This window comes from Myxocyprinus asiaticus, chromosome 5 (genome assembly GCF_019703515.2).
Source record: "Myxocyprinus asiaticus isolate MX2 ecotype Aquarium Trade chromosome 5, UBuf_Myxa_2, whole genome shotgun sequence".
Classification (NCBI taxonomy): Eukaryota; Metazoa; Chordata; class Actinopteri; order Cypriniformes; family Catostomidae; genus Myxocyprinus; species Myxocyprinus asiaticus.
Window position 1 is genome coordinate 33,461,649 of NC_059348.1, and position 25,457 is coordinate 33,487,105.

General features: G+C 36.2%; 1 protein-coding gene across 2 annotated transcripts in view; it reads left to right on the top strand.

The window, feature by feature from the left end:
- Positions 1-611: 611 nt before the first annotated feature.
- LOC127440325 (V-type proton ATPase subunit H) overlaps positions 612-25,457 on the top strand; it is a 57,994-nt gene continuing 33,148 nt past the window's right edge. Inside the window, exons 1-7 of one of the 2 annotated variants that reach the window (XM_051696852.1) lie at positions 612-678; positions 1,261-1,402; positions 5,753-5,852; positions 6,089-6,178; positions 11,581-11,694; positions 14,384-14,488; positions 25,233-25,286. In XM_051696852.1, coding sequence (XP_051552812.1) covers positions 1,299-1,402; positions 5,753-5,852; positions 6,089-6,178; positions 11,581-11,694; positions 14,384-14,488; positions 25,233-25,286 — 567 coding nt within the window. In that variant the 5' untranslated portion in view covers positions 612-678; positions 1,261-1,298. The remainder of the gene's footprint in view (positions 679-1,260; positions 1,403-5,752; positions 5,853-6,088; positions 6,179-11,580; positions 11,695-14,383; positions 14,489-25,232; positions 25,287-25,457) is intronic. The other variant, XM_051696853.1, reaches the window with a different exon arrangement.

Consider the following 25,457-nt stretch of genomic DNA (forward strand, 5'->3'; position numbering starts at 1 on the left):
ACACCTAGTGGCCTGGATGCAGCATCATTCAAAAACAACAGTTTTCAGTTACAGATGCCATTGAAGAAATTCACTATTCACAGTCAGCCATGATTAATTTAATCCAAGAGTGAAAGTGTCCAATAACAAGACGGTTACTGAGATTAAGCCAGTAGTATTCAGCTGATCATGTGATTCTAAAATGGCAGCCCCTGTGAGTGCACCCCTGCCCCATTTAGAATAAAAACAGCTTTTATAAGGTTACTGATATGACTAGAGACCTCATCTCATGTGAGTGGTCATGCTTTTATACATATGTTTCAAAATTACAATGAATTTCTTTAGGAGTAAAACCTTTTTAATGGGGAAAAATTACTGACTGCACCTTTAATATAGGCCTATAAAGACATTCTGCCTTTCAGATCTATAAATAGGTGCCTCTGACAATCACTGGGCCTATTCATTATCCAATAGTCTAAATTTATGAGCAACACTGCAAAAAAAAAAAAAAAAAAAAAAAAAAAAATGGATGAACGACGTTATAGACATATTACTACTGCTATTTAACAACATCTGAAAAAGATTTAGCTCTTTAAAGGGTTAATTTGTAGCCCCCCCCCCCCCCCCCCCCACATGACTGCATCACGTGATATTGATTCCGCGACGTCTTGTTGCGTTTTGACAGCTCAGAGGCATCAGGTAAGCAAAGTCAAATGTATTTCTAATATTTATAGTAGAAATATAGCTTAATGGACTCGCAAATAATTGTCAGATAACTGTGTTAGCATGTCTGAACGTCATATTGTACACTGACAGTCGCGCTAGCTTTCTAACTAGACATTTGCTTACATAAGCAGATGCACAGTGGCTCTGTCCATTCAGCGATTTTGTTTGTATGGACGATATGTAAACAATATTGTCACTTTATGTTGAAATGTCGTGTCAATACCCATTGACAAGTTCAGTACACTCCTAAAGTCGTGTAGTTGTTATTAGTTGTTACCGCTTCAACATTAGCTAGCTAATGTAGCCACATTACCACTGCGATGCTAAATTAATTTTACATTGTGTGTATTAACAACAACTTCGCCTTCATACAGTTTTAGCATGTGTTATGTGTTATGTTGGCTTTATTTTGTATTATTTCACCCTGTTATCTATCTTGCAAACCTTTATTCGAGCTAAGGTAGTAAGCTAGCTGCCTATGCATGAAGATGCTAGACTGCAGTGCCATGATGGTGTTTCCAGGGGTAGCACATCAAGATTTGATTTGATTTCCAGTTTTTAAGGTTCTGATATAGAATAACAAAGAGGTCAAGATGGATATCCGAGGGGCAGTGGATGCTGCCGTCCCGACCAACATCATCGCAGCCAAGGCCGCAGAGGTCCGAGCAAACAAGGTCAACTGGCAGTCCTACCTCCAGTGAGTACATATTACTTCTGTTTTTTATATATGTCCTCTTGATCACAAGGAACAGCTAAATGTGTAAACCTCTTTTGCTTGGGAACATATTAGCTGTCCCAAAACCTGATTTTATTTTATTTTATTTCTATTAATTTTTTTTTTGTCCTCATAGGATACTGTTGTATGATACTGACCTTTTGGGGACTTTATCATACCTAAAAGTGCTGTCTAGGTGTGCAGCATACTACAATAGGTTTGAGACACTGCCACTGAGATAAGAATGAAGCAAGTTGAATATATGCGTGTATGTTTAGAATTTGTATCACATCACATCGCATTTTAAAATGTAAAATATGCATTGCATGAATTTCCTTTTAGTAATTCCTCTTTGAATCAGGAACGAAGTTTACATCCGTTAAGGAAACGCTTTCTGTGTCAGTGTCTTGTGACTGCTGTAAGGCTCTCACAATGGTCTGTGTCTGCGTGCCTGGGTGTTTTTCTGTCCATGATCATTTCTCATTTGTATGGTTCTCTCTGAATGTCCATGACCAACTAAGAAGGCAGTATTAGATAGCCATAAATATATTTATAACATAAGTAGTTATTTAGGTGTGAGAAAAATCTGATTGAAGTTGGAATTTCAGTCCCACTTTTATATTAGGTGTCCTTAACTACTAGGCACTAACATTAAAATACATATAAAACAATGTTCTTATTGTGCAACTACTATTTTGTTCTGCAAAATTCTCATAGGATTCACATTTGCTACTAATGAGGTTGAGCTACGGGTATATTTAGGGGTAGGGTTAAAAGAATGGTTCACCCAAAAATAAAAATTCTCTCCTCATTTACTTACCCTAATGATACCCCAGATGTGTATGACTTACTTTCTTCTGCAGAACACAAATTATGATTTTAGAAGAATATTTAATCTCTGTAGGTCCATACAATGCTTCGCTCGTTAGCATCAAGGAATACATTTTGATTGGATAAACTTATAGTTTTTTTGCTATTCATTTGTAGATGAATTCGGAGTGGAAAGCGATTGAAAATAAATAGGCAAAAAGGTTAATGAGAATGAAAGGATGAAAAAAATATATATTTATTAGGTATGCTAGGCCAGCAGAGAAGGCTTTGCTGGCCCTGAGAATTCGCCACTGGTCTAAAGGCTTGACATCATTTTCTGGAATTTTCCAAGCTGCTTAAAGTGTATGTAAATTTCTGACCCACTGGAATTGTGATATAGTCAATTAAAAGTGAAACATTCTGTCTGTAAACAATTGTTGGAAAAATTACTCATGTCATGCACAAAGAAGAAGTCCTAAAGGACTTGCCAAAACTATAGTTTGCTAATATTAAATCTGTGGAGTGGTTAAAAAATTAGTTTTAATAACTTCAACCTAAGTGTATGTAAACTTCTGATTTCAGCTGTAGTAGTTAAAGTCACCTAATGTAAAGTGGTTCTGGAATTTCTAACCCATATGTGATATTTAATCTTTAGGTCAGGGGTATACAATTAAAGTTCCAAGAGGTTGAGTCTTCAAATTTCCTTCCCAGCAAAGATCAAAACCTTCATTACTTAATCTGTTTCAGGAGCCAATATGTTATATGGCTGTGAAATGGCCAATGTGCATTTCAGTAAGACTCATTGCAGGAGCAAATATTAATTGATTCACTGATTTAGCAATTGATTCATTGAGTATTCGTTGATTATAGAATTATGAGATAGTATTGAAATATTCAATGCAACATCAATTTCAGCCTTAGAGGAGCTCACCTCTCTTTCAGACTATAGGATGCTGTGGTCTTGAGGAATGCTTCTTATTTTAAGAGTGAAAGTTCTTGAGTTGAATCTGTATTTGACTGCCAAGTTTTTCAACTTAAAAAAAAAAAGAAAAAGAAAACTGGTAACACTTTACAATAAGGTTCCATTAGTTAATGCATTAGGTATAAATGAACTTCAGGACTCTAGTCATATCAGTAAACTTATAAAAGCTGTTTTATTCTACATGGGGCAGGGGTGCACTCACAGGGGCTGCCATTTTTGAATCACATGATCAGCTGAATACTACTGGCTTAATCTCAGTAACTGTCTTGTTATTGGACACTTTCACTCTTGGATTAAATTAATCATGGCTGATTGTGAATAGTGAATGTCTTCAGTGGCATCTGTAACTGTTAACTAATGTTAACTAATGTTAACAGCTGCTACATTTGATTTTAAATGTGTATTAGTATATGTGAATTTAACATTAAAGTCGGCATGAAATGGAAGTTGTGACCGACTTCCGTATTGTGATGTATTTTTGAGCGAAAAAGCTTAACGACCTTATCCATTGGTTGTTGATTAAATTGTGAAAATATGACCATTGCATAGCAGAACGGAGGCAGATCTGAATGCGAGTTTGCAGTGGACACACACACCCCCACCACCGCTCTGCTCGAATCAGAGCCGGTTATCAGTGAAATTGAGAAGCAATCTCAACACATTTATGATCAAACTGAAAACGTAAACCTACGAGTAGCCTAGCAAAGGGGCTGTAGCCGTTGAAAAGCGAGTAAGTAAAAGATAACCATATTTTATTGTTTTAATTCACAATACACTAAATATAAAGGGAAAAAAAACACTTACTCATGCAGTGCATCCCAAGATAACTGCATTCAAAAATATAATAAAGTTCAGAGGCATCCGATGCATTGTATTCATTAGTGATCACCTCAGTGATTCAGGCGTGAAATGTCTTGAACACAACCACGAATTCGCCATTATTCCTCCTCATTCGAAATGTAAATTCAAGCCAGCTGACCCGTAATAAAGGAAGTTTGGGTTAAGGAACGATAGTTTTGAAGGAAAACAGACGAAAATACACCTTGCCATCTTCAACAACATGCGATTGACACTTTGTGCAACTCTACGCAAGGTTGTGGTATTTATAAGAAAGGGGCAAGGTTTAAGCGGACTAAATGATTGGAGAAGTCCTGCATACGTCACCAAAGAGAAGTCTGTCGTTTCACCAGAAGATCGTGTTATGACATTTTGATTAAAGATTACGAGGTCAAAAGATAAATAAAGAAAACCTATGCATGGATGAATCGTTCACAATAAGATCAATAACCAACATTTATAAAATAGATAGGGTAAATTTTCATTTCATGCTGACTTTAACTTAGATTAGTAAATGCTGTAAAAGGATTGTTCATTGTTAGTTAATGTTAACTCATTTTGTTAATTAATTAGTTAATTAATTGCAATAAAGACAAATGGAACCTTATTGTAAAGTTTACCAAAAAGCTATTAACAGTTGTGTGTTTGTTGGGTTATGTATTTTAGAAACGGGAAACGTGGTTGCATTTTATTTTGTGATTTCACTGAAATGGGAAAGGGTTCATGGATGAGTAAAAAGAGAAGTGGAGTGGTAAACGAGTGGAAGATGTAGCTTTTGTGTCATCTTTGCAGTGTAAAGGCAAACAGCTGTTTTGAGTGGAGAAAAAAATGCTGTGTTTATAATTATATTAATTGATAAGAAGTGATGTGCAGTCCAGATGTAGACCGCAGCCTTGCTAATCAGTGACCTCTAGTACCAAAATAAATGTAATTAGATCTTTCTGCTAAGTAATTTGCTTATCAAATGTTGGCTAGCCACATATTTATTATTATATTAGGTTTTTTCTGTTGTTATTATGTAAGGGTTAATGTATGGTCAGCTGATCATTATTGCAAAATAAACCCCAGATGGGGTAATCAAGACCTCGGCACAAAGCGCAAAAGCATCATCCTGCTTAATACATGGAAACTTCCCAAATAAATAAATGGACATGAGATATTGATTTGAGTTGAAATTATTCAATTATTTGAGAAGGAGACCTGTGGAGTGATGCAATAGATAATTATGCACTTAAAAGTTTATTGGTCATTATTGTTTTTTATTTCTGCTCTAAACAATCTAATTTAATAATGGTATGGAAATTCTCTTGATAAAAAAAGATGTATGATAAAAGGTCTGAAAACAGATCGCAATAAAGACAAAAGTGTAATTTCACTCCATTTTTCCTCTATACATTTTTGACAGTAAGATTTGAAAGTAAGATTAAAACCACAGAGAGCTTCATGATTTTCTCACAATTTTGTAACACATACTTGAAGGAAGAAACTGTTCTCAGACCAGAAACAAAAACTTGTGTGGGATCTTGAGTTGCAAAGCTTATTTGAAATTTAAGATAAAAAAAAACTGCATCAAAACAAAGGTACCTACCTAGAGCCAATATAAAGGGCCTGAATTACGGATGCATGATTCTCGTCATTTCCTTTGCCTGTCTCCCTTTAGTCATTAGGAAGCTAATCCTAAAACTTGTTTCATTTGTTTTCAGAGGCCAAATGATCTCAGCCGAGGACTGTGAGTTCATTAAGAAGTTTGAGGTTGCCATGTCTGAGGAAAAGCAAGCGATTCTGACAAAAGAAGGACATCAGGTTGATAATGTTTTTTCCCACCCTGTCCCATCTTAGGTATAGGTAGCCTAATCTTAGGCACTTAATAGAAATGTACCACATTAATGTTGCATAACTGATCAGACATTTTGTTTTTATATATTTGGTTAGTGCATTTTAATCTTTGTGAATAAGACCAAATCAATAGACAGTAGGCATTGTATATGGTTGTAATGTAATCAAAGATTTATACATTCTTCTGAAATGTTTGATTGTAGTGTGCAAAGACCTTCCTCAACCTGATGGCTCATATATCCAAGGAGCAAACAGTTCAGTACATCTTGACCCTAATTGATGACACGCTGCAGGTAAAAACACGCACCCAAGCACAATTTCAGATATGTAAAATTTTTATGTCTATAAAAATGAATGTATTGAAATGAAAAACACGAACAGTTATGTGAACATTTCTATGACATTTGCTTTTTTCCTCCACTAATACCCAGCCACAGCAGGGTTTTTCCTGGCTCAAAATGAGGCAGAGGTGGTACCATCCTGATCATGTGCACACATACACTTGTACCATGCCTTCCACTGGCTGAAGCAAACACTTACAAGCAACATAGTTTAGGTGTTTTAATAATTAGATGATTGAAGAAAATGACAATTATCAACTTATAGCATATTTAATTAAAAAAGCTAACCTGTTCAACATTAAATTAATTAAATACAACATAACAGCTAATGTGTTCATTTATAGTTAACAAACAGCAAACTTGATTAACCTATTTAACCGATAATAAGATCATCTCTGATCTCAGGTATGTGGGTGGGTATGGTGGGACGATGTGTAAAGACCAGTCGGCCACTATTTTACAGCTTGGATTGGACTGATCGCTTAGATTGACAGGTCTTGATTTACCATGCGCACAACTGAAACAGTGCTGGATCTTATTACTTGTTACTTATTCTATGTAATTATGTTTCTGGTTTATTGTGGCAATTACAAATGTAAATAGTTGTTAGGTTCAGTAAAGCCCTCAGATCACTTGTTTGGAGAGTTTTTTTGGACTTTTGATAAAAAAGGCTACCTTGGTTCCAAATGCCATAACTTGCTTTTAGATAACAATACAAAATTTTGCCCAGATACAGTTGACATGATTGTAGTCATCATGTCAAGCATGAATAATTAACAAAATGAATAAATAAACTGCATCACTTTCTCAGCAATGTTGTAACATAAGAGCTTCCAAACATGAGATGTACATGTTTGCATTTTTGAGAAAATCAAGATTATGCGTGGTTAGTAATTTTTAAGTCACCGAAATAAGGCCATGAAACACATAATAGATTTTGTAGACTCCAGTTTTCGCTCACAAAATTAACTTTTGTGTGACACTTTTTGTGTTAGAAAGGTAAATTCACTGCATGTCTTCTTCCAAAAACGATAATGAGCTCAAACTGGAAAGACTGTACCTCTCGTTGGTTTCATACGGATTACACAATCAGAGAATATTTGTTTTCATTTTAAATTGGTTCATTTAAGTAGACAATTCAAGCTTTCTATAGACATATTTCTCATGTCTGTGAGGCAAGTATACGCTGAGTTTTGCTTCATTGTTGTGATGCGCTCCAGACAGAAGTTCATGGAGACTGAGACGGCAGAAAGTGCATCCTGTATGATTTCTTTATTTTACAAAACCACAACGTTTTGCTGTTATTGTGAGTGTACACAAATAAAAGTAAACCCTTTATAGTTTCGAATGATGTCTGACCAAAAATGACGGAGTATTTCTTTCTGATGTTATTAGGGAAAAAGTCAGGTGATCACGCCCGCACCTCCGGTGACCACAGAGGATTGACTATGTAAAGTTATCAATATAAAAAAACAACTCAAACAAGAGCATATCAAATATCGAATTTTGGGGGCATTTCCGACCCTGCACGATGCTATTTTGAGCCAATGCCTGATTAGCTTGCTTGTTGTTAAGCTTAATGGAGGGCTATTGCCTAAGTTCTGCTGGCTTTATGGAGATTTTTTTATGGTGGTTTAATTTCACAGCAGTGGCAAACAATGTCAAAGTTTAGGACAAACATTATCCTTACCTGGCTGTCACAAATGAAGGCTGGTCAGGTAGACTTCGATGTTGCTCCTCAGGGCGCTCGTTCTGTGTACGTTAACTGTGTGGAGGCTGTGACAAAGAATGTCAAAGGGGGGAGGGGCAGGGGCTCGTGTGGTCTCGCAGAACTACAACTTAAATGCAGATGTCGGGCACACGTTTAATTGAGAATTGATGCCAAGGGCCAAATTTAAATAAAAACTAAAATATAAATTAAAAAATAAGAAATTACTTGCAAAAAGGGCACTTATCTAGTGAAAGAGGGCGGGTGCTTGAGCACCACTTGGGGTCTATCTGTGCACATGACTGCCTGCCTGAGTTTCGTCGACAGTCGGAGGCGGTACGAAATTTGACGGAGGTGGCCGCCTCATAATTCTTGGTATGCAAACATTCAAAAAGGAGAAATGGCAGGTCCTCCAGCTGATTTCGATTTATAATGCCTCTCTGTCTGTGCACAGACAAAATAGTAAATTCTTGCCCAGACATGGATTGATGCTCTAGTATAGCCTTTTCTCTGTATACTGCAGCAATATTATCCATCAAGACTGTGCAGATAAATGGCCTTAACTTTCAATTGCTTTTATGGAGCCTGTGGAACTATAGTGTCTATACTGAGCATTTCTGTATTTATACAATGACTTCCATTGAAATGCAAAGTGATTATCATTTTAAAACCAAGACAAACAGGCTCATCTTTTAAATATTTAAAAATTAAAATATATAGAAAATTTAAAAATTATTTTTATTTTACCCATCTATCTCGGGGGAAATTGAGGAAATGAATGGTCTGTCTTACTCTGCGTTCACTGAACTCTTCAAGTATCTTGTACATGTAGGGTATATAAAGTATTTTTCAAGGATGCAGCAGTGCTACCAATTGTAGCACATGAAGTGAAACATTACAAATGGTGTATTTGCATCATTGGCTTCTAAAATAGAAATCTGTTTCTGACATTCTGATACTCAACGGATTACACTATGTAACACAATTTTTGTTTTTCAGCCCCCAAATATAGTCTCCCATCTTGTTCTCGTTATACTGTCCTTGGTAGCGGCATTCAAAGTCCAGAATATCCTGGTGGAAGCACTCGCTTTGCTACTCCGAGTACAGTCCCATGTTCTCCTTGAATTTATCAAGATGAGCATCGAGGATATTGACTTTGAGGGACACCCTACAGCCCATTGTGCCATAGTTCTTCACCAGAGTCTCAACCAGCTCCACATAGTTTTCGGCCTTGTGATTGCCCAGGAAGCCCCGAACCACTGCGACAAAGCTGTTCCAATCCGCTTTCTCCTTACTAGTGAGCTTCTTGGGGAATTCATTGTATTCCAGGATCTTCTTTATCTGTGGTCCGATGAAGACACCGGCTTTGACCTTTGCCTCAGACAGCTTAGGGAATAAGTCTTGAAGGTACTTGAAGGCTGCCGACTCCTTATCTAGAGCTCTGACAAATTGTTTCATAAGGCCCAATTTGATGTGCAGTGGTGGCATCGGCACCTTCTGGGGGTCCACCAGTGGCTCCCACTTGACGTTGTTCCTCCCCACAGAGAACTCGGTACGCTGTGGCCAGTCCCGCCTGTGGTAGTGTGTCTTGGTGTCCCTGCTGTCCCAAAGGTAAAGATAGCAGGGAAACTTGGTAAAACCGCCTTGGAGACCCATCAGGAATGCCACCATTTTGAAGTCTCCTATGACCTCCCAGCCATACTCATCATGCTTCAAGGCATCCAGCAAGGTCTTGATGCTGTTGTAATCCTCTTTGAGGTGCACCGAGTTAGCCAGGGGAAGAGACGGGTACTTGTTACCATTATGGAGCAGCATGGCTTTGAGGCTCCTGGATGAGCTGTCAATGAAGAAACGCCACTCATTCTGGTTACAGGCGATTCCGATTGCCTCGAACAGACTGGTCACATTGTGGCAGAAGCAGAGCCCATTTTGACGGGTGAAGAAGCTGGAAAAAGTTTGGTGATGCTTCCTCTGATCTGCGACTTGCACACTTTCATCCAACAAGTTCCACTGCTTGAGCCTAGACGTCAAAAGTTCGGCATTGCACTTGATGAGACCAAGATCTCTAATCAAGTCATTGAGGTCTTTTTGGTTGGGGTAGTATGGGTTTCTCTCCTCAGTTCCACCTCTGAAATTGTCATCTGGATCTACAACATCTCCCTCGCTCTCTGACTTGCTGCTTTCTTCTAAAGACGGCTGCTTTCTCTCCAGAGGAGTGGGTACAGGGAGCTCATGGCAGTGTCGCACCGGGGCGATGGATGAAGGAAGGTCCAGATACGTGATAGCAGGTGCATTCTTGCCAGTCCGACGTTTTGAAGGGTCCACCATGCAGAAGTAGCAGTTGCTTGAGTGGTCAGTGGGTTCCCACCAAATTCTTGGGATAGCGAACTTCATGGCTCTCTTTTCCCCTCTGTACAATCCTACAAAAATAAATTTATTTCACCCATGACTAATTTGTAAGAGATTCTCACAACATTTTTCATATATAATATATTTTTTCAGTAACATTGAAAATTGTAAAACATTTTCAAATTAAAAACTTTTACAATTAAAAAAATTAACACATTTTATAACATAAAATTCAGAGCAACAATTGTCCATCTTACCTTCCAGAGTTTTTTTGCAGTGCTCGCAGGTGAAATGAGGTGCCCAGGGTTTGTCTTAATCCCCGACAGGCATGCCGAAATATGCCTTGTAGGCCTCACACATTTTAGCAGATGCTTCCACGGAGTAGTTTTTCACTCTTGTCTTGATAAATTGGCCGCAGACATAGCAAAATGCGTCTGCCGGATGCTTGCAGCCTCTTGATGCCATCTCAGAAAAATGCAGATATGTATCCACTTAGGCAGCTGGAACTAAACTGAACTGGTGGGCTTAAGGCCCCTGTATTTATACTACTATTTATATTACTGGAAAGTTCTAGAAAGTTCTAGAAGTTACTCCAAGTTTACTCCGCACTGAATCTATCTGGAATGTTCTGGAAAATAGGTAAATTTCAAAATATCACTGTCCTGGTCACAAAAGTAAAGTTTGTGGGGAATAATAGCCATTTTCTATACTTTTGAGGCATAAGGCAATTAGGAAATAACACTTACTACCCAGGAACCAAAAAAAAAAAAAAAAAATACAATAATTTGTTACACTGTTATCAATAACTGTAAACACAATGAAAGGTATAACATTTTCTATATATTTTAATGTGAATTTATATAATGGTATGTCTTCAAAATTTACACCTTTTCTTATTATGTGAAAAGATTTTGGTCTAGGTTAAGATTTTGGCAAGCACATGCTAAAATGGCCTCATCTTACTGAAACAAAATATTGCTCTTTTGATAGTTTTCTACTGAACATTACTTATAGAAAAATAATGATCAAAGGTACATCATCTAATTAAAAATATTTAAAAGCCTCTGAGGAATGCTCAGCTGCTGAAATGGATCAGTGTACAGTGATTCGTTTTTAATAGTCACTTGTAAAAAGTTACTAGTTTTTAACATTTTTTAATGTTCAGTGGAAAGCAATGAAATAAAACTTTGAACATTAATATCAGAAGGTGTGGATTGGATCATGATTTTTCTGTTAATATCTTTTATTATCAATTAATTTTATGTTGCCATAATGTGTCTTTTGCTCCACCATGCAGGAAAATCATCAGAGAGTGAATATCTTCTTTGATTATGCCAAGAAGACTAAGAACACAGCCTGGTCATATTTCCTCCCAATGCTGAACCGTCAAGACCTCTTTACTGTTCACATGGTAAGTTGCAGCTATTAGACAGAATAAGACTGCAATTTAAGGGTCAGAGGCTTTTCTGTATCGCAGATGTTCTATTATTGACCGCACACTAAAATTATGCCATCCACATAGTTCACTTTTTCTAAATGTCCTTAGTAGAATTTTTAGTCTACTTAGAGGTTGAACTAATGTCCTCTTAACGTAGTTAATTATTTATCATAGATGTAAAATGCTCCCAATTAATTTAAGGCATTTTAAGTAGTTCATTTACTGGCATAAGAATTTAAATTTCACAACAGTAGAATGTGCAGCTGGTCATCACATACAAAGGTCACCATGGAATATGAAACAATACCACACAGTCAATGAGACAACACATGGCCCTTTTTCTCTTGAAGAAAATATTGTTAAGTAATTATTGAACAAAGTTAGTGTAAGTTCCCATATTTGTATAGCTCGGTAATGAAATAATAGCTTAGACAGTGTGACGGACAGCAGTTACAGGTATCGTCCAACAGCTACCAGACTGTAACTGCTTAGTACTTTTTATTGCACATTACATAAAGTATAGAGTGTTATTAAAAGCAATTATAGAGTTGTTTTAATTTTAACAACAGCCTCTATATCCATTATCATTTAGAAGGTGATTGGGCTATTATTTAGGGCCATAACCCTTAAAAAACCCTTAGTTTGAGAGCCCTAATTGATGTGGAGTACATCAATAATTTATCAAAAGGATCTCCATGCTTAGTTTTGAACAGTCACTCAAAAGCTAAACTATTTCCCTGGATACTTTAGTTCTAAGGACACCCACTTCACACGAAGAGCACCGTGAAGTCAGTCATCACAGTTTATTACCCTTCAGGCAGACGTTGGGCACAGGGCCATGAACTGCGTGCGGATATTATTATTCCCCGTGCCATGCTCACCTCAGCTCTTAATGAAACAGTTTAAAGTTCTCCCTTTGCATTGCAAGCAGTGTAAATGTCATGTCTTCTGGAAACATCAGAATGGCTCTGAATCTGAATGCAGTCATTATCTAGCATACACAGAGATGTAGGGAGGGAAAGAGCCCTCAGTGAATCACATGGTCAATAATTGTAACATATTCTTCACCAGTTGCATGTTATTTCGGCTAAAGTGTTAGGATCCTTAATTTCAGGTTGAATGTTTCTGTCTAAAGCAAAAGTCACCTCCACTTTTCACAGTTAAGGCACATAATTGGCACTTATTTGACTTGTGGCCTTTTGCCACTTATAATTAGAGGGAAATAGAGATAGGACAGGAAGTAATGGGCAACTGGATCGGGAAATCTTATTAGTGGGATTCAAACTCACTTCACCCATATGAGCATGTCAGCTCTGTGTTATAACGTGTGCTAACCGCTAGGCTACACACATCTTTGACAAATCATCATCTATAGTCCTTACTAAACTGTTACAGTATAAGAATTCTCCACTTTCTACTGTTTACTGTTACTATGTTGTTCACACTGACAAAGCAACCAGAAGTCATTTTCACTCATTATCAATAAGAGTTGTAGACCTTTAGTAATGCGATGTGGGTGTGTCCAGCAACACGACAAAATGGAGAAAATTTTTATGTTGTGCAAATAAGCTGTAAATCAATGCAGCGGTTACCAGTGGGAATGAAGACACTGGAGCACATGTGATGCGTCTTCAGTGAGTCAAGTCAAGTCATTTTTATTTGTATAGTACTTTTCACAACACACATTGTTTCAAAGCAGCTTTACACAAAATCATGCTTTAACAGAAAATTAAACTTTAATATATATATAAAGTCTTAGAGTCATTATTGTGTGAGACACACTAAAGAATATATTTTTACGAATTACGCATTTCTTTTTCAGAACAAAATTCCATCAAATTTAATTGAGTAATCTTCAACAAAATAAAATAAAAAAACCTAAACATTTTAAGTTTTATTAATTTAATTTAGTTAAAAATTACACAGTTCAATTTGATGGAATTTTGTTATGAAGTCAAAATGCGTAAATCTTAAAAATATGCTAAAATATTTTTTTGAGTGCACTTTGGTCAAGTTTTGACAAGATGAACTTAAAAGTAGCTGTAAGCAATTTCCCCATTACATGTGATTTGTCTCTGTCCACATACAGGGATAGAATTGAATAAAATATATAATTAAAAATAAGAACGTGTCAGAAATTGTTGGCATTTTACATGAGTTTGGTTCATGGATTGTTCAGCTTGTTCATGAAAAGATGCATTATGCATTGCTGCAACTTATATATAAATCATTTTCCCTCCAAAATTGTATTTTTTAGTGACAACAATACTGATTTGTTTGAATGAAAATAGGATGTCAGTTGTGCAACTCACCCATAACAGTAGTGCAACCAGACAGTATGCTGTATTTTATCTCCAGTAATAAATTCACTGTCAGTGTGAACAGCCCTTTCATCTCATTGTATTTTTCTTGCCAAATTGTTAACTTTGCAGCACTTCTAATACTACTGTCTGCTTAGGATGAATTGCTTTTGTTGTAGCCTAGTATTTCTCATTTGTTGCTTTGGTTGAAATGTCTTTATTGTTTCACAGTATCATTATACAACAAAGAAAAAGGCTCTTGCCAGTCCTTATGAATTGCAGAAAAGAGCTGTTTGGAAATCACGTATAACAGAAATACATTTTTAGAGGCATTGGCACAACATTTCTCTTTTTCCCCTCAGGCTGCGAGGATCATAGCCAAGCTGGCTGCCTGGGGACGTGACTTGATGGAGGGCAGCGACCTGAACTACTACTTCAACTGGATTAAGACCCAACTCAGCACTCAGGTAGAAAACATGAGGAGATTTCATTCTAAATTCATCAGAGCTTCTCTGTCCAACCAATTAAGATTTTTAATTAAGATTGAAAATTTTTGGTCACACTTTATTTTACATTGTTCATGGTACTGTGTATTTACATACTACATTTAATTTTGTAGAGCTGTATTGGAACACTGTTCTTGTTACCATTTCAAGATGGTTTAAGGAGGTGACTTCTTTTTGTTCCTTGAACAATTCCTGCTAGTTTTCGAACTCGGACTGCATTCCAAACGGCATAAGTCACCCTCCGAAGGGCACTTTGAAGAGAGAACAATCATTATAGTCATGCTGTAAGATCGCTTCAAACAGCATTTCCAATAAAAATGACTTAAAACGTGAGTTCTGAATTACCCTTATTTTTGAGCCCCACACCTTTTAGCCTTTCAGAACTCTCAGAGTGGATGGTAAAGTCTTCGAAAGACATAGGGACAATCACTTCGGAATGGAACACACCCACATTCAAAACAACAGGGGGAGGCGCTTCATCTATAGTGACTTTAACACGATTAACATTACTAACGCTAACACAATTTTCATAAAATGTCATTGGGCCGTCTTGTTTGGTGGCTGGATGCTCCATGGATGCTTGGAACTAACAGAAATTAAAGTTTTTAAATCTCAGAAAAAGCAAAGGAAAATGGACGCATGAACCACTTCAGTGAAGCGAGATGCTGGATACATGCAGAACTAACAACTGTAGCACTCTGTCTCTCTGGTTGGTGAATGACATTTATGTAAAATAATTATACATTTGAGAGGTAGATCTGTAAAAGTGACTAACAGTTTCTCATGAGGTGAAAGGAGGAAGTGAGAGACAGCGAATCCAACTCAGAGGTATTATTTATTTTTGACAACTCAAAGTCCATGCTTTTCAGCGGAAATATATTGTTCCTCGTAAACGTCATGGTCTCGGGGTGTGGCCCTTAAATCCGTCTCCAGCTCTCACTGCAGTGACAAACACCTGTTAGAGACAATCACTGACAGGTGATGATCCTTACCATTCTCATCTCCTGATCTCACTCTCCATTCACAAGCCAGCGCTCGACCACGCCCCCACCATCACATTGACTATTGATGACTTCCATTATAATGAATGAAGCTGTGCAAGTTATTTACTATTACATTTAGTCATTTAGCAGACGCTTTTGTCCTAAACGACTTACAAATTAGGAACACAAAAAATAAATCCTTACCTTGTCCACAGGTCATGCAGACAGCTTCACTGAACAGCTTCACTGAACAGCTTCATTGATTGTAATAGGGGCAATCCAATATTCCCGATCTCCCTGCTAAGGAAATAATTGTGAGCATCTAAACTACGATACAATTTCATTGACTTTCTCATGTAGATGCTCAGTATCAGCAACATGTCTGGATAAGTCACTTCAGGTATACGTTTGACATTATTTGAGGAAAATTTGTTAACTCACAGTCTTATTTAAAGGATCCGTTAATGATACCGGAAGTGCTTCAGGAATAGTTGCATACTACCTTGTAATTACCTTGACACGTTGTTTTAAATTAAGTTTTTAAACATGTTCTTGTATAAAAAAGAATAGCTTTGTCTTTTTCTCAGCAGGCCATTATTTGTTAGATTAATCCAAAGAATGTGTCTCATCCTTCTTTTCTTTACCTTATCCAAAACACATCTGCTTCCACTCTCACTCACAGAACAAACAGTACTCAGGGTTCGTACAGAGTCTTGAAAGTTTGTAAAATGCTTGATTTTCACAGTTAGGTTTTCAAGGTTTGAAATATGCTTGAATTTTGAATATATTCCTTGAAAGTGCTTGAGTTTTCCTTAGATTGTTGAAAGTTATAAAAAATCAAAAATGATTTCGAATTTCAAATAGATGTTATACAGTCTTTATGTTTGTGGTGCCTAGTGAGTGCGGGTGCGCACGTGCGCTGCTCCGTATCTTGCTTTGATGTCGTGCACACACGGGAGTACTGCATGTCTCCACTGTAATAGATTGGCATCAAAGAAATTATTATACCTGCTTCTCCTGCTTCCATCAACATGCCTGAGTGCCGTTTCAATGACAACTGGCTGGAAGAGGAGACATAAAATATCTCAAGGAAATCATTCTTCTAAGTGCGGCAAAAAAAAAAAAAAAAAAAAAAAAAAGACGTCAATGGATTTTTGCAATTATCAGCACTAAGATATTCTAAAGGTATAAGCTGAGACAAAGATTTCGTTAAAACTTGAATTTACTTTGGAATAATTTACAATCAATATGTGGTATCACAAGGATACTTAAAAAGATGGGCAGAAAGTCAATGTAGGCTACATAATAAATTAAATATGTTAAATGTAGGGCTGTACAGTTAATCAAAATAAAATCGTAATTGTGTTATGAACCAGTGCGATTCATTAAACCCCCAAAAGGCAGTAATTTCATTAAATAATTGTACAGTACTTATAGTCTGGATTAACATTGTCCAGCATGGCCTCTGTGTTTCCAGTTGTCTCAACAGCTCGCAAACAGCAAACAGCCCACACAAACGCCATCCATCTCGGGAGTGTTCTGAGTTTGGTTTGCTATTAGTGCACGGTGCTTTTTTCTTAAAACATGCATTGAGAATGCAGTGTGCTACGAAATCACTTTATTTAAACGTTATTCAAAATATTCTTGTAATAACGTGATGCTGGGGTACAGAAGAGGAGGAGGTGGCATCACCACGCTGTAAATGAGGAGTATGTTTTAAAAAAAAAGAAACTATGCAAGAAATACAAATGTCTTCAGTTTACCATAAAAAAGGCTTGAGGGTTTAATAGGACCAATGCTGTGTGAATGTAATGAAATTACGATAGAAATATTACTATTGTACTACACTTTTTTAGTTTATCACTGACGTCCCTGCATGAAGTTTTACATTAAATCATTAAATATAATTTGTAGGTAGTTTATTCATCGGCTATGTATTTATATGTTGGTCAATTTACCAATTTTAATATGATTAACACAACTTTATATGTGTGATGAATATTATTCTTCCATGAACTCATTAAGTGGAGAACATGACTTGATTATTTTAAACTTGCAGAAATCATGTTTGATAAGCAGTGTTGCGTGTTCTAAGGCCTTGTTGAATGTGTGCCCCAGCCTAGCTATACAATTATCCCTATTTTATATTTTAGCTGTCAGAACAGCTGAAATCACCCATAATATTCATAATTACATCATATTCTTCAAATCAGTCTGATAATTGCGGTCACATTTTATACTGGTAAAATGTATACATTTTAAACAATCCCAGCACACAAAATTTATTTCTGCTGCAGATGTGAAATTCCACATGCATCTCATATCTTGTCACTGAATAGCTTGTATTTTTCAAAGCAGTCTTCTTTTAGCCTTTATTCAAATGCTGTGGACTAAATATCAGTTGTAGAATTTTTGCTTTGATTTGAAGTAATAAAAAAAAAAATCAATACCCACACAAACTTTCTTTAAAAATAGCATAATCTATTTGATATTTCTTTTCATTTTCCACATGGAAATTAACTACATGATTTGTTTTCCCCCATGGTAATTCACGCCCTATAGTTAACTGGTTGGAGACTTTGGTTGTAATCATATTAAGGATTCCAATCTTAGCTGTCTGTGGGTTTAAAGGAATTCTTGAAACTTAGATTTTTATAGATTGGGCAAGGGGTGGATGATATGACCAAAATTCTGTGTCACGATACAAGTAATTTAATATCACGCTAAGTTGGTAGGAAAGCTTGATGGCATCAGCGACACTATTAAGAGCAACAGGGCTTTTAGCTGAGGGTCCATTACACAACACGGAGAGCGAAGCATTTTATTAACAAGCTCTTCCTCATTTTCTTTCGGAATGTAAAGTAATTTAAACCTGAGGCTCGCTCTCCCGGTTGACATTTTATTCTGTCCCCACGATATACTGAATATCGCCACACTGCCCAGCCCTAAATTGTGCAGTGTTTGAAATCACAGAGGATACTTTTTATCCTTGCATTTTTGTCAGGTTGCATTTAGATTTGGATAAAATTTAAAGCTTCAAGGTGCTTGAAAAAGATGATTAAGGTACCTTGAAAATGCTTGTAAAATGCTTGAATTTCATTCTTAAAAAGCTGTACGAACCCTGAATACTGTTTCTTGCTTTTTGTGCATTACCAGTGTTGCCTCCATGCCCTGTAATGTAAATTTTCGACTCAATATAACTTCAAAAGATGCCATCACTTTCTTCTTGTTTTCATTCCTCTTGCATTCTCTGGAGTGTGAAAGGCAAGGAAGGACATAAAATAATTTGTGATGTGTCAAAGCACTGACCATATGCTGTTTCTTTTAAAAATCTCTCTTGCTTTGGAGGCAGTTTTTCTTAAATCCCTTTTATACAAGAAGCATGGTCCAAAATTTAATTTTTGGTGTCATTTGCCAATGGCAAGTGAATTGATAGTGAATTTAATGGCCATAAGCATTTCTTACTGCCAAAATAAGTATATTTGGCTTTATTGTTATCAAAAATTATTTTGCCTTATGGCAATGTATTTATTAAGTATTTTCTTCCTTGAATATTTATAACAAACAATGAGGTCATTGTGTCACTCACAGCATTTTATACAAGATGAGCCCATCTCTGTTTCTCCGTGAAACTGCAACTCATAAATTCATATTGTGATTTTTGTTGCGCATATTTCCGTTTTGGTGGCTTGATACAAGGAATATTACATGCATGTGTAGTCACACAAGTTTTGGAGAAAAATCCTAGATGTCCTAGGCATCTTAGATAAACTTCTGATTATAAATTTGATTTAAAAGTTTTCATGGAGTTGAATGTTTTTGTTAGATGATAAACAAGTATCAGACTGTTATTTTCACAGTTTGATTTAAAGAATTTATGTTGCAGTTCATAATTAATGTGTTTTCGAACTCAGACTGCGTTCCAAATGGCAAAGACAAGCAACTACCATTTTTATTTATTTATAAGGCAATTTTTACTTGCATGTGGTGCTTTGCACTTTTTATTTGCCCATTTTTATTTTTGTTATTTAGTCAGTAGTCATTAACAGGTTCAATTGAATTATTTCTGTTTATTTCAGCCTGATCTCATGAAATTTACGTGAACATGACAACATTTTTTCAATTCAAAATGTATGTGCTGTATAACACGTTTGGCTGCAAGTTTCCAGTGAAATGTCCAGCTGGGGGTGCTAAAAGCAAGTAAAATGGTGTCGTATTCAGACAAGGTGAATTTTAGATTAATGTTTTTAAAACACACCTCCCTAATGTAAAACTTTTGCCTGAACCTAACCAATAGTGGACGTTTAAAAAAGGCACCCTTACCAAATCAATGCCGAAACCTAACCATTAGTGTTTTAAAATATAAATGAGATGTTAAAAAGACATCCTTACCTTATCAATGCCTCAACCTAACCATTAGTTTTAAAATGCAGAAGCAAAATTAAAAATCTAATTTTCTGAACCATCCACATAATTTCGTGCCACATCTATGACTCTTTTAAGTCACATTTTGTCTTGAGATTATGGATGGACTTGAACCCCGGTCCTCCGACTCTAAGTCCAATGCCCTATGGGGTGGGTGGGGGGGGCACACAAGAACAGGAATGAGCAGAGAACTGCCTAAAGCACGACTGAACGTGTACCCTCCTGATCGTTGAATGAGTTACTTTCCTCACTGCCCAGGTAGCTCTGCTACAGCAGTCCAGTCACAGATACAAATTAAAGGATTTGCTCAAGGGCACAGTGGTGATAAGTGTTGCTTAAATCATTTACCACCAGCACAGGGGAACCAGGGGTTGACCTTCCTTGTGATGGAACCAAACAAAGACCTCTTTACGTTTTAAAAGAAAATCTATGATGCTCCAGTTCAACACAGTATACTCTAGGTGTTATTACTTGCTTTGGAAAATTGGTGAAACATCTTGTATTATGTTTTTGAGTTATAATATTTTTTCACTATGCCCCACTATTCCCTTTCAGTGTTGATATGCATTGTATATCAGTGTAAAAGCCAAGCCTGTGCATGTATACAGATGCAGGAAAAAGTATGTGAACCCTCATATTTACTGTGGATTTCTTCATAAAGTCATAAAATTTTATCTGATCTTTAACTAGGTCACAATAGATATACACAGACTGCTTAAACAAATAACACACAAACAATATGTTTTTATTGTCTTTATTAAACACACCCTTAAAACAGCACAATTTGGAATTTGGAAAAACTTCATTTTCTTAACAATTTTATCTAGTTTTCAAACTTGTTCTTCTTGAGAACTTGTATTTCACAAAATCCACATTTAAGAAAGTTTAATAAAACTCCATTTACATGCAGTAGCAATAATGGGGCAAATGTTTGGATTATATCAAAGATTTGATGGTTGTGTCAATAATTGAAAATCTTTCTTTTATTTGGGGTTAGTAGCCAGCAGGAGAGAGGCTGACTAGGTTTGCTTGTACTGAAAAAAGTTTATCTGTAATGTTCCTTGTGAATTTCTGGGTACATGGGAGTAAGAAATCAAGGACATTTTGATGATTTAATTACAGAGGACTGCCCACTTTTTTGTCCTGACACGTTCAGTATGTTTCTCATTTGTCTTTGAATATGATCTTCGAGTACATTTTCAAGTATTAGTGAAGGACAGAGTGATACACTCATCAGCCGTGTAACCTTGAAAAAGGACTGCATTGGTTGGCTTGACTTGATGCCAAAGTGAAAAGATGAGATTGAACAAAAACAGAATGATTTCAGGCTATGTGGCAGAAAATATATTTGTTAGAACTATTAATGTTTTATAAAGCATTTAAATGATCCATTAATCATTCATTGAATGATAGATAAAATACTTTAGGCCACATCTACTACATTTTCATTTGAAAACACATTAATTTCGCCTTGTTTTCGCTTCTCATCCATACTAGAAAAACGTTTTCCTCCACAGAAAACAAAGACTTTCAAGACTTTCCATAACCGCATTGGAAAACGATGAAGACAGGAAAATGAATATGGAGACTTCAAACTATAAGGAACAGTTCACCCAAAAATTATAATGCTCTCATCATTTACTCACTCTCGTGCCATCCCAGATAGGTATGACTTTCTTTCTTCTGCAGAACACAAATTAAATTTTTTTTAGAAAAATATCTCAGCTCTGTAGGTCCTTACAATGTAAGTGAATGGAGGCCAGAATTTTGAATCTACAAAAAAAAACACATAAAGCCAGCATTAAATCTGCACTGATAACCTTAATGAGTTGACTACTTAATTTACTGAGTAAACTCGTTTCCTCAATTGAATTGAGTAATCAAGTAAAAAAACTTAATGTGTAATTAAGTTCACTTAACTTGGTGTTCATATAGAATTACTTAACTATTTAAGTTAAGGTAACTAAATGCAAGTAGACAACTCAGATTTGCTATTTAAATGTTTTCAACTTTATAATTGTATACAATATTTTTTATAAATAATTCACATGCAAGGCATTGTGGGTATTTCCCATAGCTTCAATTTTGTACTCCAAAGTTTGAGTTTTTTACACTTAAAACCTTAAGTCTATGGATTTAAAACAAATAAAAATAAATAAGTCCAAAGAACTTGGATAATTAAGTTATGAGCCCAAAACTTGATATTTCAAGTAATGTTTAATTACTTGTTTAATTTGATTTTTCCAGTTACGACAACATTAGGGTTTACAGAGTATATCTTTAGAAGCGATATGATAGGTGTGGGTGAGAAACAGGTCAATATTTAAGTCATTTTTTAGTAATATATTTTCACTTACACTTCATTTGTTTTTTGGCGGTTCACATTTTTCGTGCATATCACCACGTACTGGCTAGGGCTGGTCAAAGGGGGAGATTTTTAGAAAGAAATTACTTAACTATTGTGTGTAAATTGTAAAAAATAATGTCAGTTTCAAACAGGTTTCATGAACACTGCCCCCGTATGTCATTAGTCCGACAAACAGATAGTCGCACCCAAAACTCATTGCATTGGCCAATTGCCAATAGTTTGATAGCGCCACAGTGTTTACACTTTTCTTTTTTTTTTACTTAATCTCTTAAACTTGGAATTCAAGAAAGTATTTAACTATTAACAAAGTATTTTTTTGTAATTAAAAATTTTCTCACTTCACCTATTAATGTCTACATTTCAAAGCTGAAATTTTGAAAATGCTCAAACTACTATAGCTGCTTTTCCACCATTGGGCCAAATGGTTCTGAGCACTGTACAGAGGGTAGAATATCCACATGAGCACGGTTCGGCACGGCACGATTATAAACCGTTCTTGGCCCAGAATTCTCAGCACAGTTAGCTAACCATACTCAACCGTACTGGTGGAATGGCTTTAGTACATGGTAACGTGGCAACTCACGATTGTCAATTTGCCAACGTCATGGTAACTTATAGTGCTTTTAGTTGTTTCTAACTTACCAAGTTCACTAATATTTGGGGAAAGTTAATAAAAAATTTATAAAATATAGTGTAAGTTTAGTGTATCTTCATTATTTTATTATGATGGTTTAAATAGTATAGCCTATATTTATTTTGAAAAACACCTTTTTCGTCAGGGAAGAAGATTACTATCTCATTAAAACTCAAAATATATAAATATATTCTCATATTTTCATATTCTTATATAATATTTTGTCAATAAATATTCTTTTGAGCTGGGAACTTTTACCTTTCTCTGTATCTGGTGGCATACACAAGCCCTCAGCAAATGGTGGTAAACCTCTCACCTTTTTCTCTCAGCTTTCCTTTTTGTGAAATGGGACATGTCTTTTCTATGCTTTAGCAGAGTAAAAACCTGGGGAACAGCAGTCCTTAAAACTGGAATATGTGATCATCCTCCATAGCGCACTTGCTTCAATGTTTACCTCTCATGTCGTTGCCAACACATGGATCTGTTACGTACAGTCTCCTGATTTCTCCGCACCACAGTGGAAAAAGGAACCAAAACTGCACCAGCTGGCCTGGATCGGCATCGGCATGGTTTTGCGAAGAGTTCAGCCTGTTGATGGAAACGCAGCATATGTTACTGTGGAATGAAGGAGGCTTTTACTTGGTGATTAATATTGATGAATGTCTTACATTGTGCATCTTTAATCATACAGTGGCCTCTGGCTTGCATTGGATTTATCTGCTTATAGATCATGTGACGATAAAAAGTCTAGCTTCATTATCAGTTCCCCTACAAATTATGTAGGATGTTGCCTTTTTCATGCAGATCATATTTTAGCATGAAGGCCCTCTGCAAAAATTTGTGTTTTGAAAACCATAAATAGATGACCACTCCCAGAGCATTTTGTTTTATTAGAACATTCAGAGTGCACTACATAAATTTGTTTCATTATATCTGAGCAGAGATGGCTATGAATAAACATTTTAAAGACACCATGAAATCAGAGTTGGAGTTTTGTGTCTTTTAATCTATGTTTGTTAGCTTTGAGGTCATCTGTATGCAAATGTTTTCCTAAAAGTTGACTCTTGCTTGCACTCATTTTATCCTGGAAAATGCACTCTAAAATGAGAATGTCCCTGTCTTTTACTCCATCTCCTGACTACTAGCAAGGGGCATATCATGTTCATGGCTCTGACTTAAACTAAAGGCTGTTGGCTATTTTAAAAAAAAGGTACAAGCCCTTTGATATGTTCCTCATATACTTAAATAGGAAATACGTCAGCGTGGGGAAAACAATTTGCTTGCATGTGATTTCATGAGGTCTTAAAGGGATAGTTCACCAAAAAATGAAAATTCCCTCATCATTTACTCACTCTCATGCTATCCCAGATGTGTATGACTGTCTTCTGTTGGACACAAATTATGAATATTTCAGCTCTGTAGGTCAATACAATGCAAGTGAATGGGTGCCAAAATTTTGACACACCAAAAAGCAAATAAAGGCATCATAAAAGTAATCCATATGACTCCAGTGTTTTAATCCATATTTTTAGAAGTGATATGATAGATGTGGGTGAGAAACAGATCAATAATGAAGTCATTTTTTTGCTTGAAATTATTCACTCTACCCAGTAGGGGGCAGTAAGCATGAAGAATTTTAATCACCAAAAACACAAGGAGAAAATTGTGAAAGTAAACTGTTTCTCACCAACACCTCTTCTGAAGGCATTGATTTAACCACTGGAGTCTTATGGATTATTTTTATGCTGACTTATGTGATTTTGGCACTCATTCACTTGCATTGTATGGACCAAAAGAGCTGAGAGATTCATCTTAAAATCTTCATTTGAGTTCAGCAGATGAAAGAAAGTCATACACATCTGGGATGACATGAGGGTGAGTAAATGATGAGAACTTTCATTTTTGGGTGAACTATTCCTTGAAAATTATTTATAAAAGTTGTCCTTGCTAAGCCAAATGACAATAAATGGCAATTTAATTTTGTTTCTGCTTTTCTTTAGATGCCGCAAATATTTTGAGTCATATAACATTTAACCTTTTGTTTCTTCAAGCATTTGATTTTGCAGTGCAGCTGTGACCGAAATTAATTCAGGGCTATTCTCCCACATAATTCGAGATGATTGAATGTCATGAACAAGCTGTCTCATTGACTCCACATGTACAGGAGTCATTTATATTCCTGCTATCATTGTCTGAGCTCACTGCTCAATGCTGCTTCAACAAGAGGCCCAAAATCACAGATTTTTTTCTTCCTATCTTTTTTTGTTTTTGTTTTTTGTTTTTGTTTTTTGATAGAAACTACATGGTACAGGTGCAGAACCTGGAATAGGGACCATCTCCCCCAGTGAAGTGAGTATGTCATGAAGAAGGTGGATGTGCAGCTAGGTGAATGAGCCTCCTTCACCTTTCAGAGGCAGAGATCTTCACCCTCTCTTTTTTAGATTTCTCCACTGCTTTTTTCCATTCATATCCACTTAGAAAATGTTTACTTTTCCCTGCGTATTAATACATAGTAAAGCA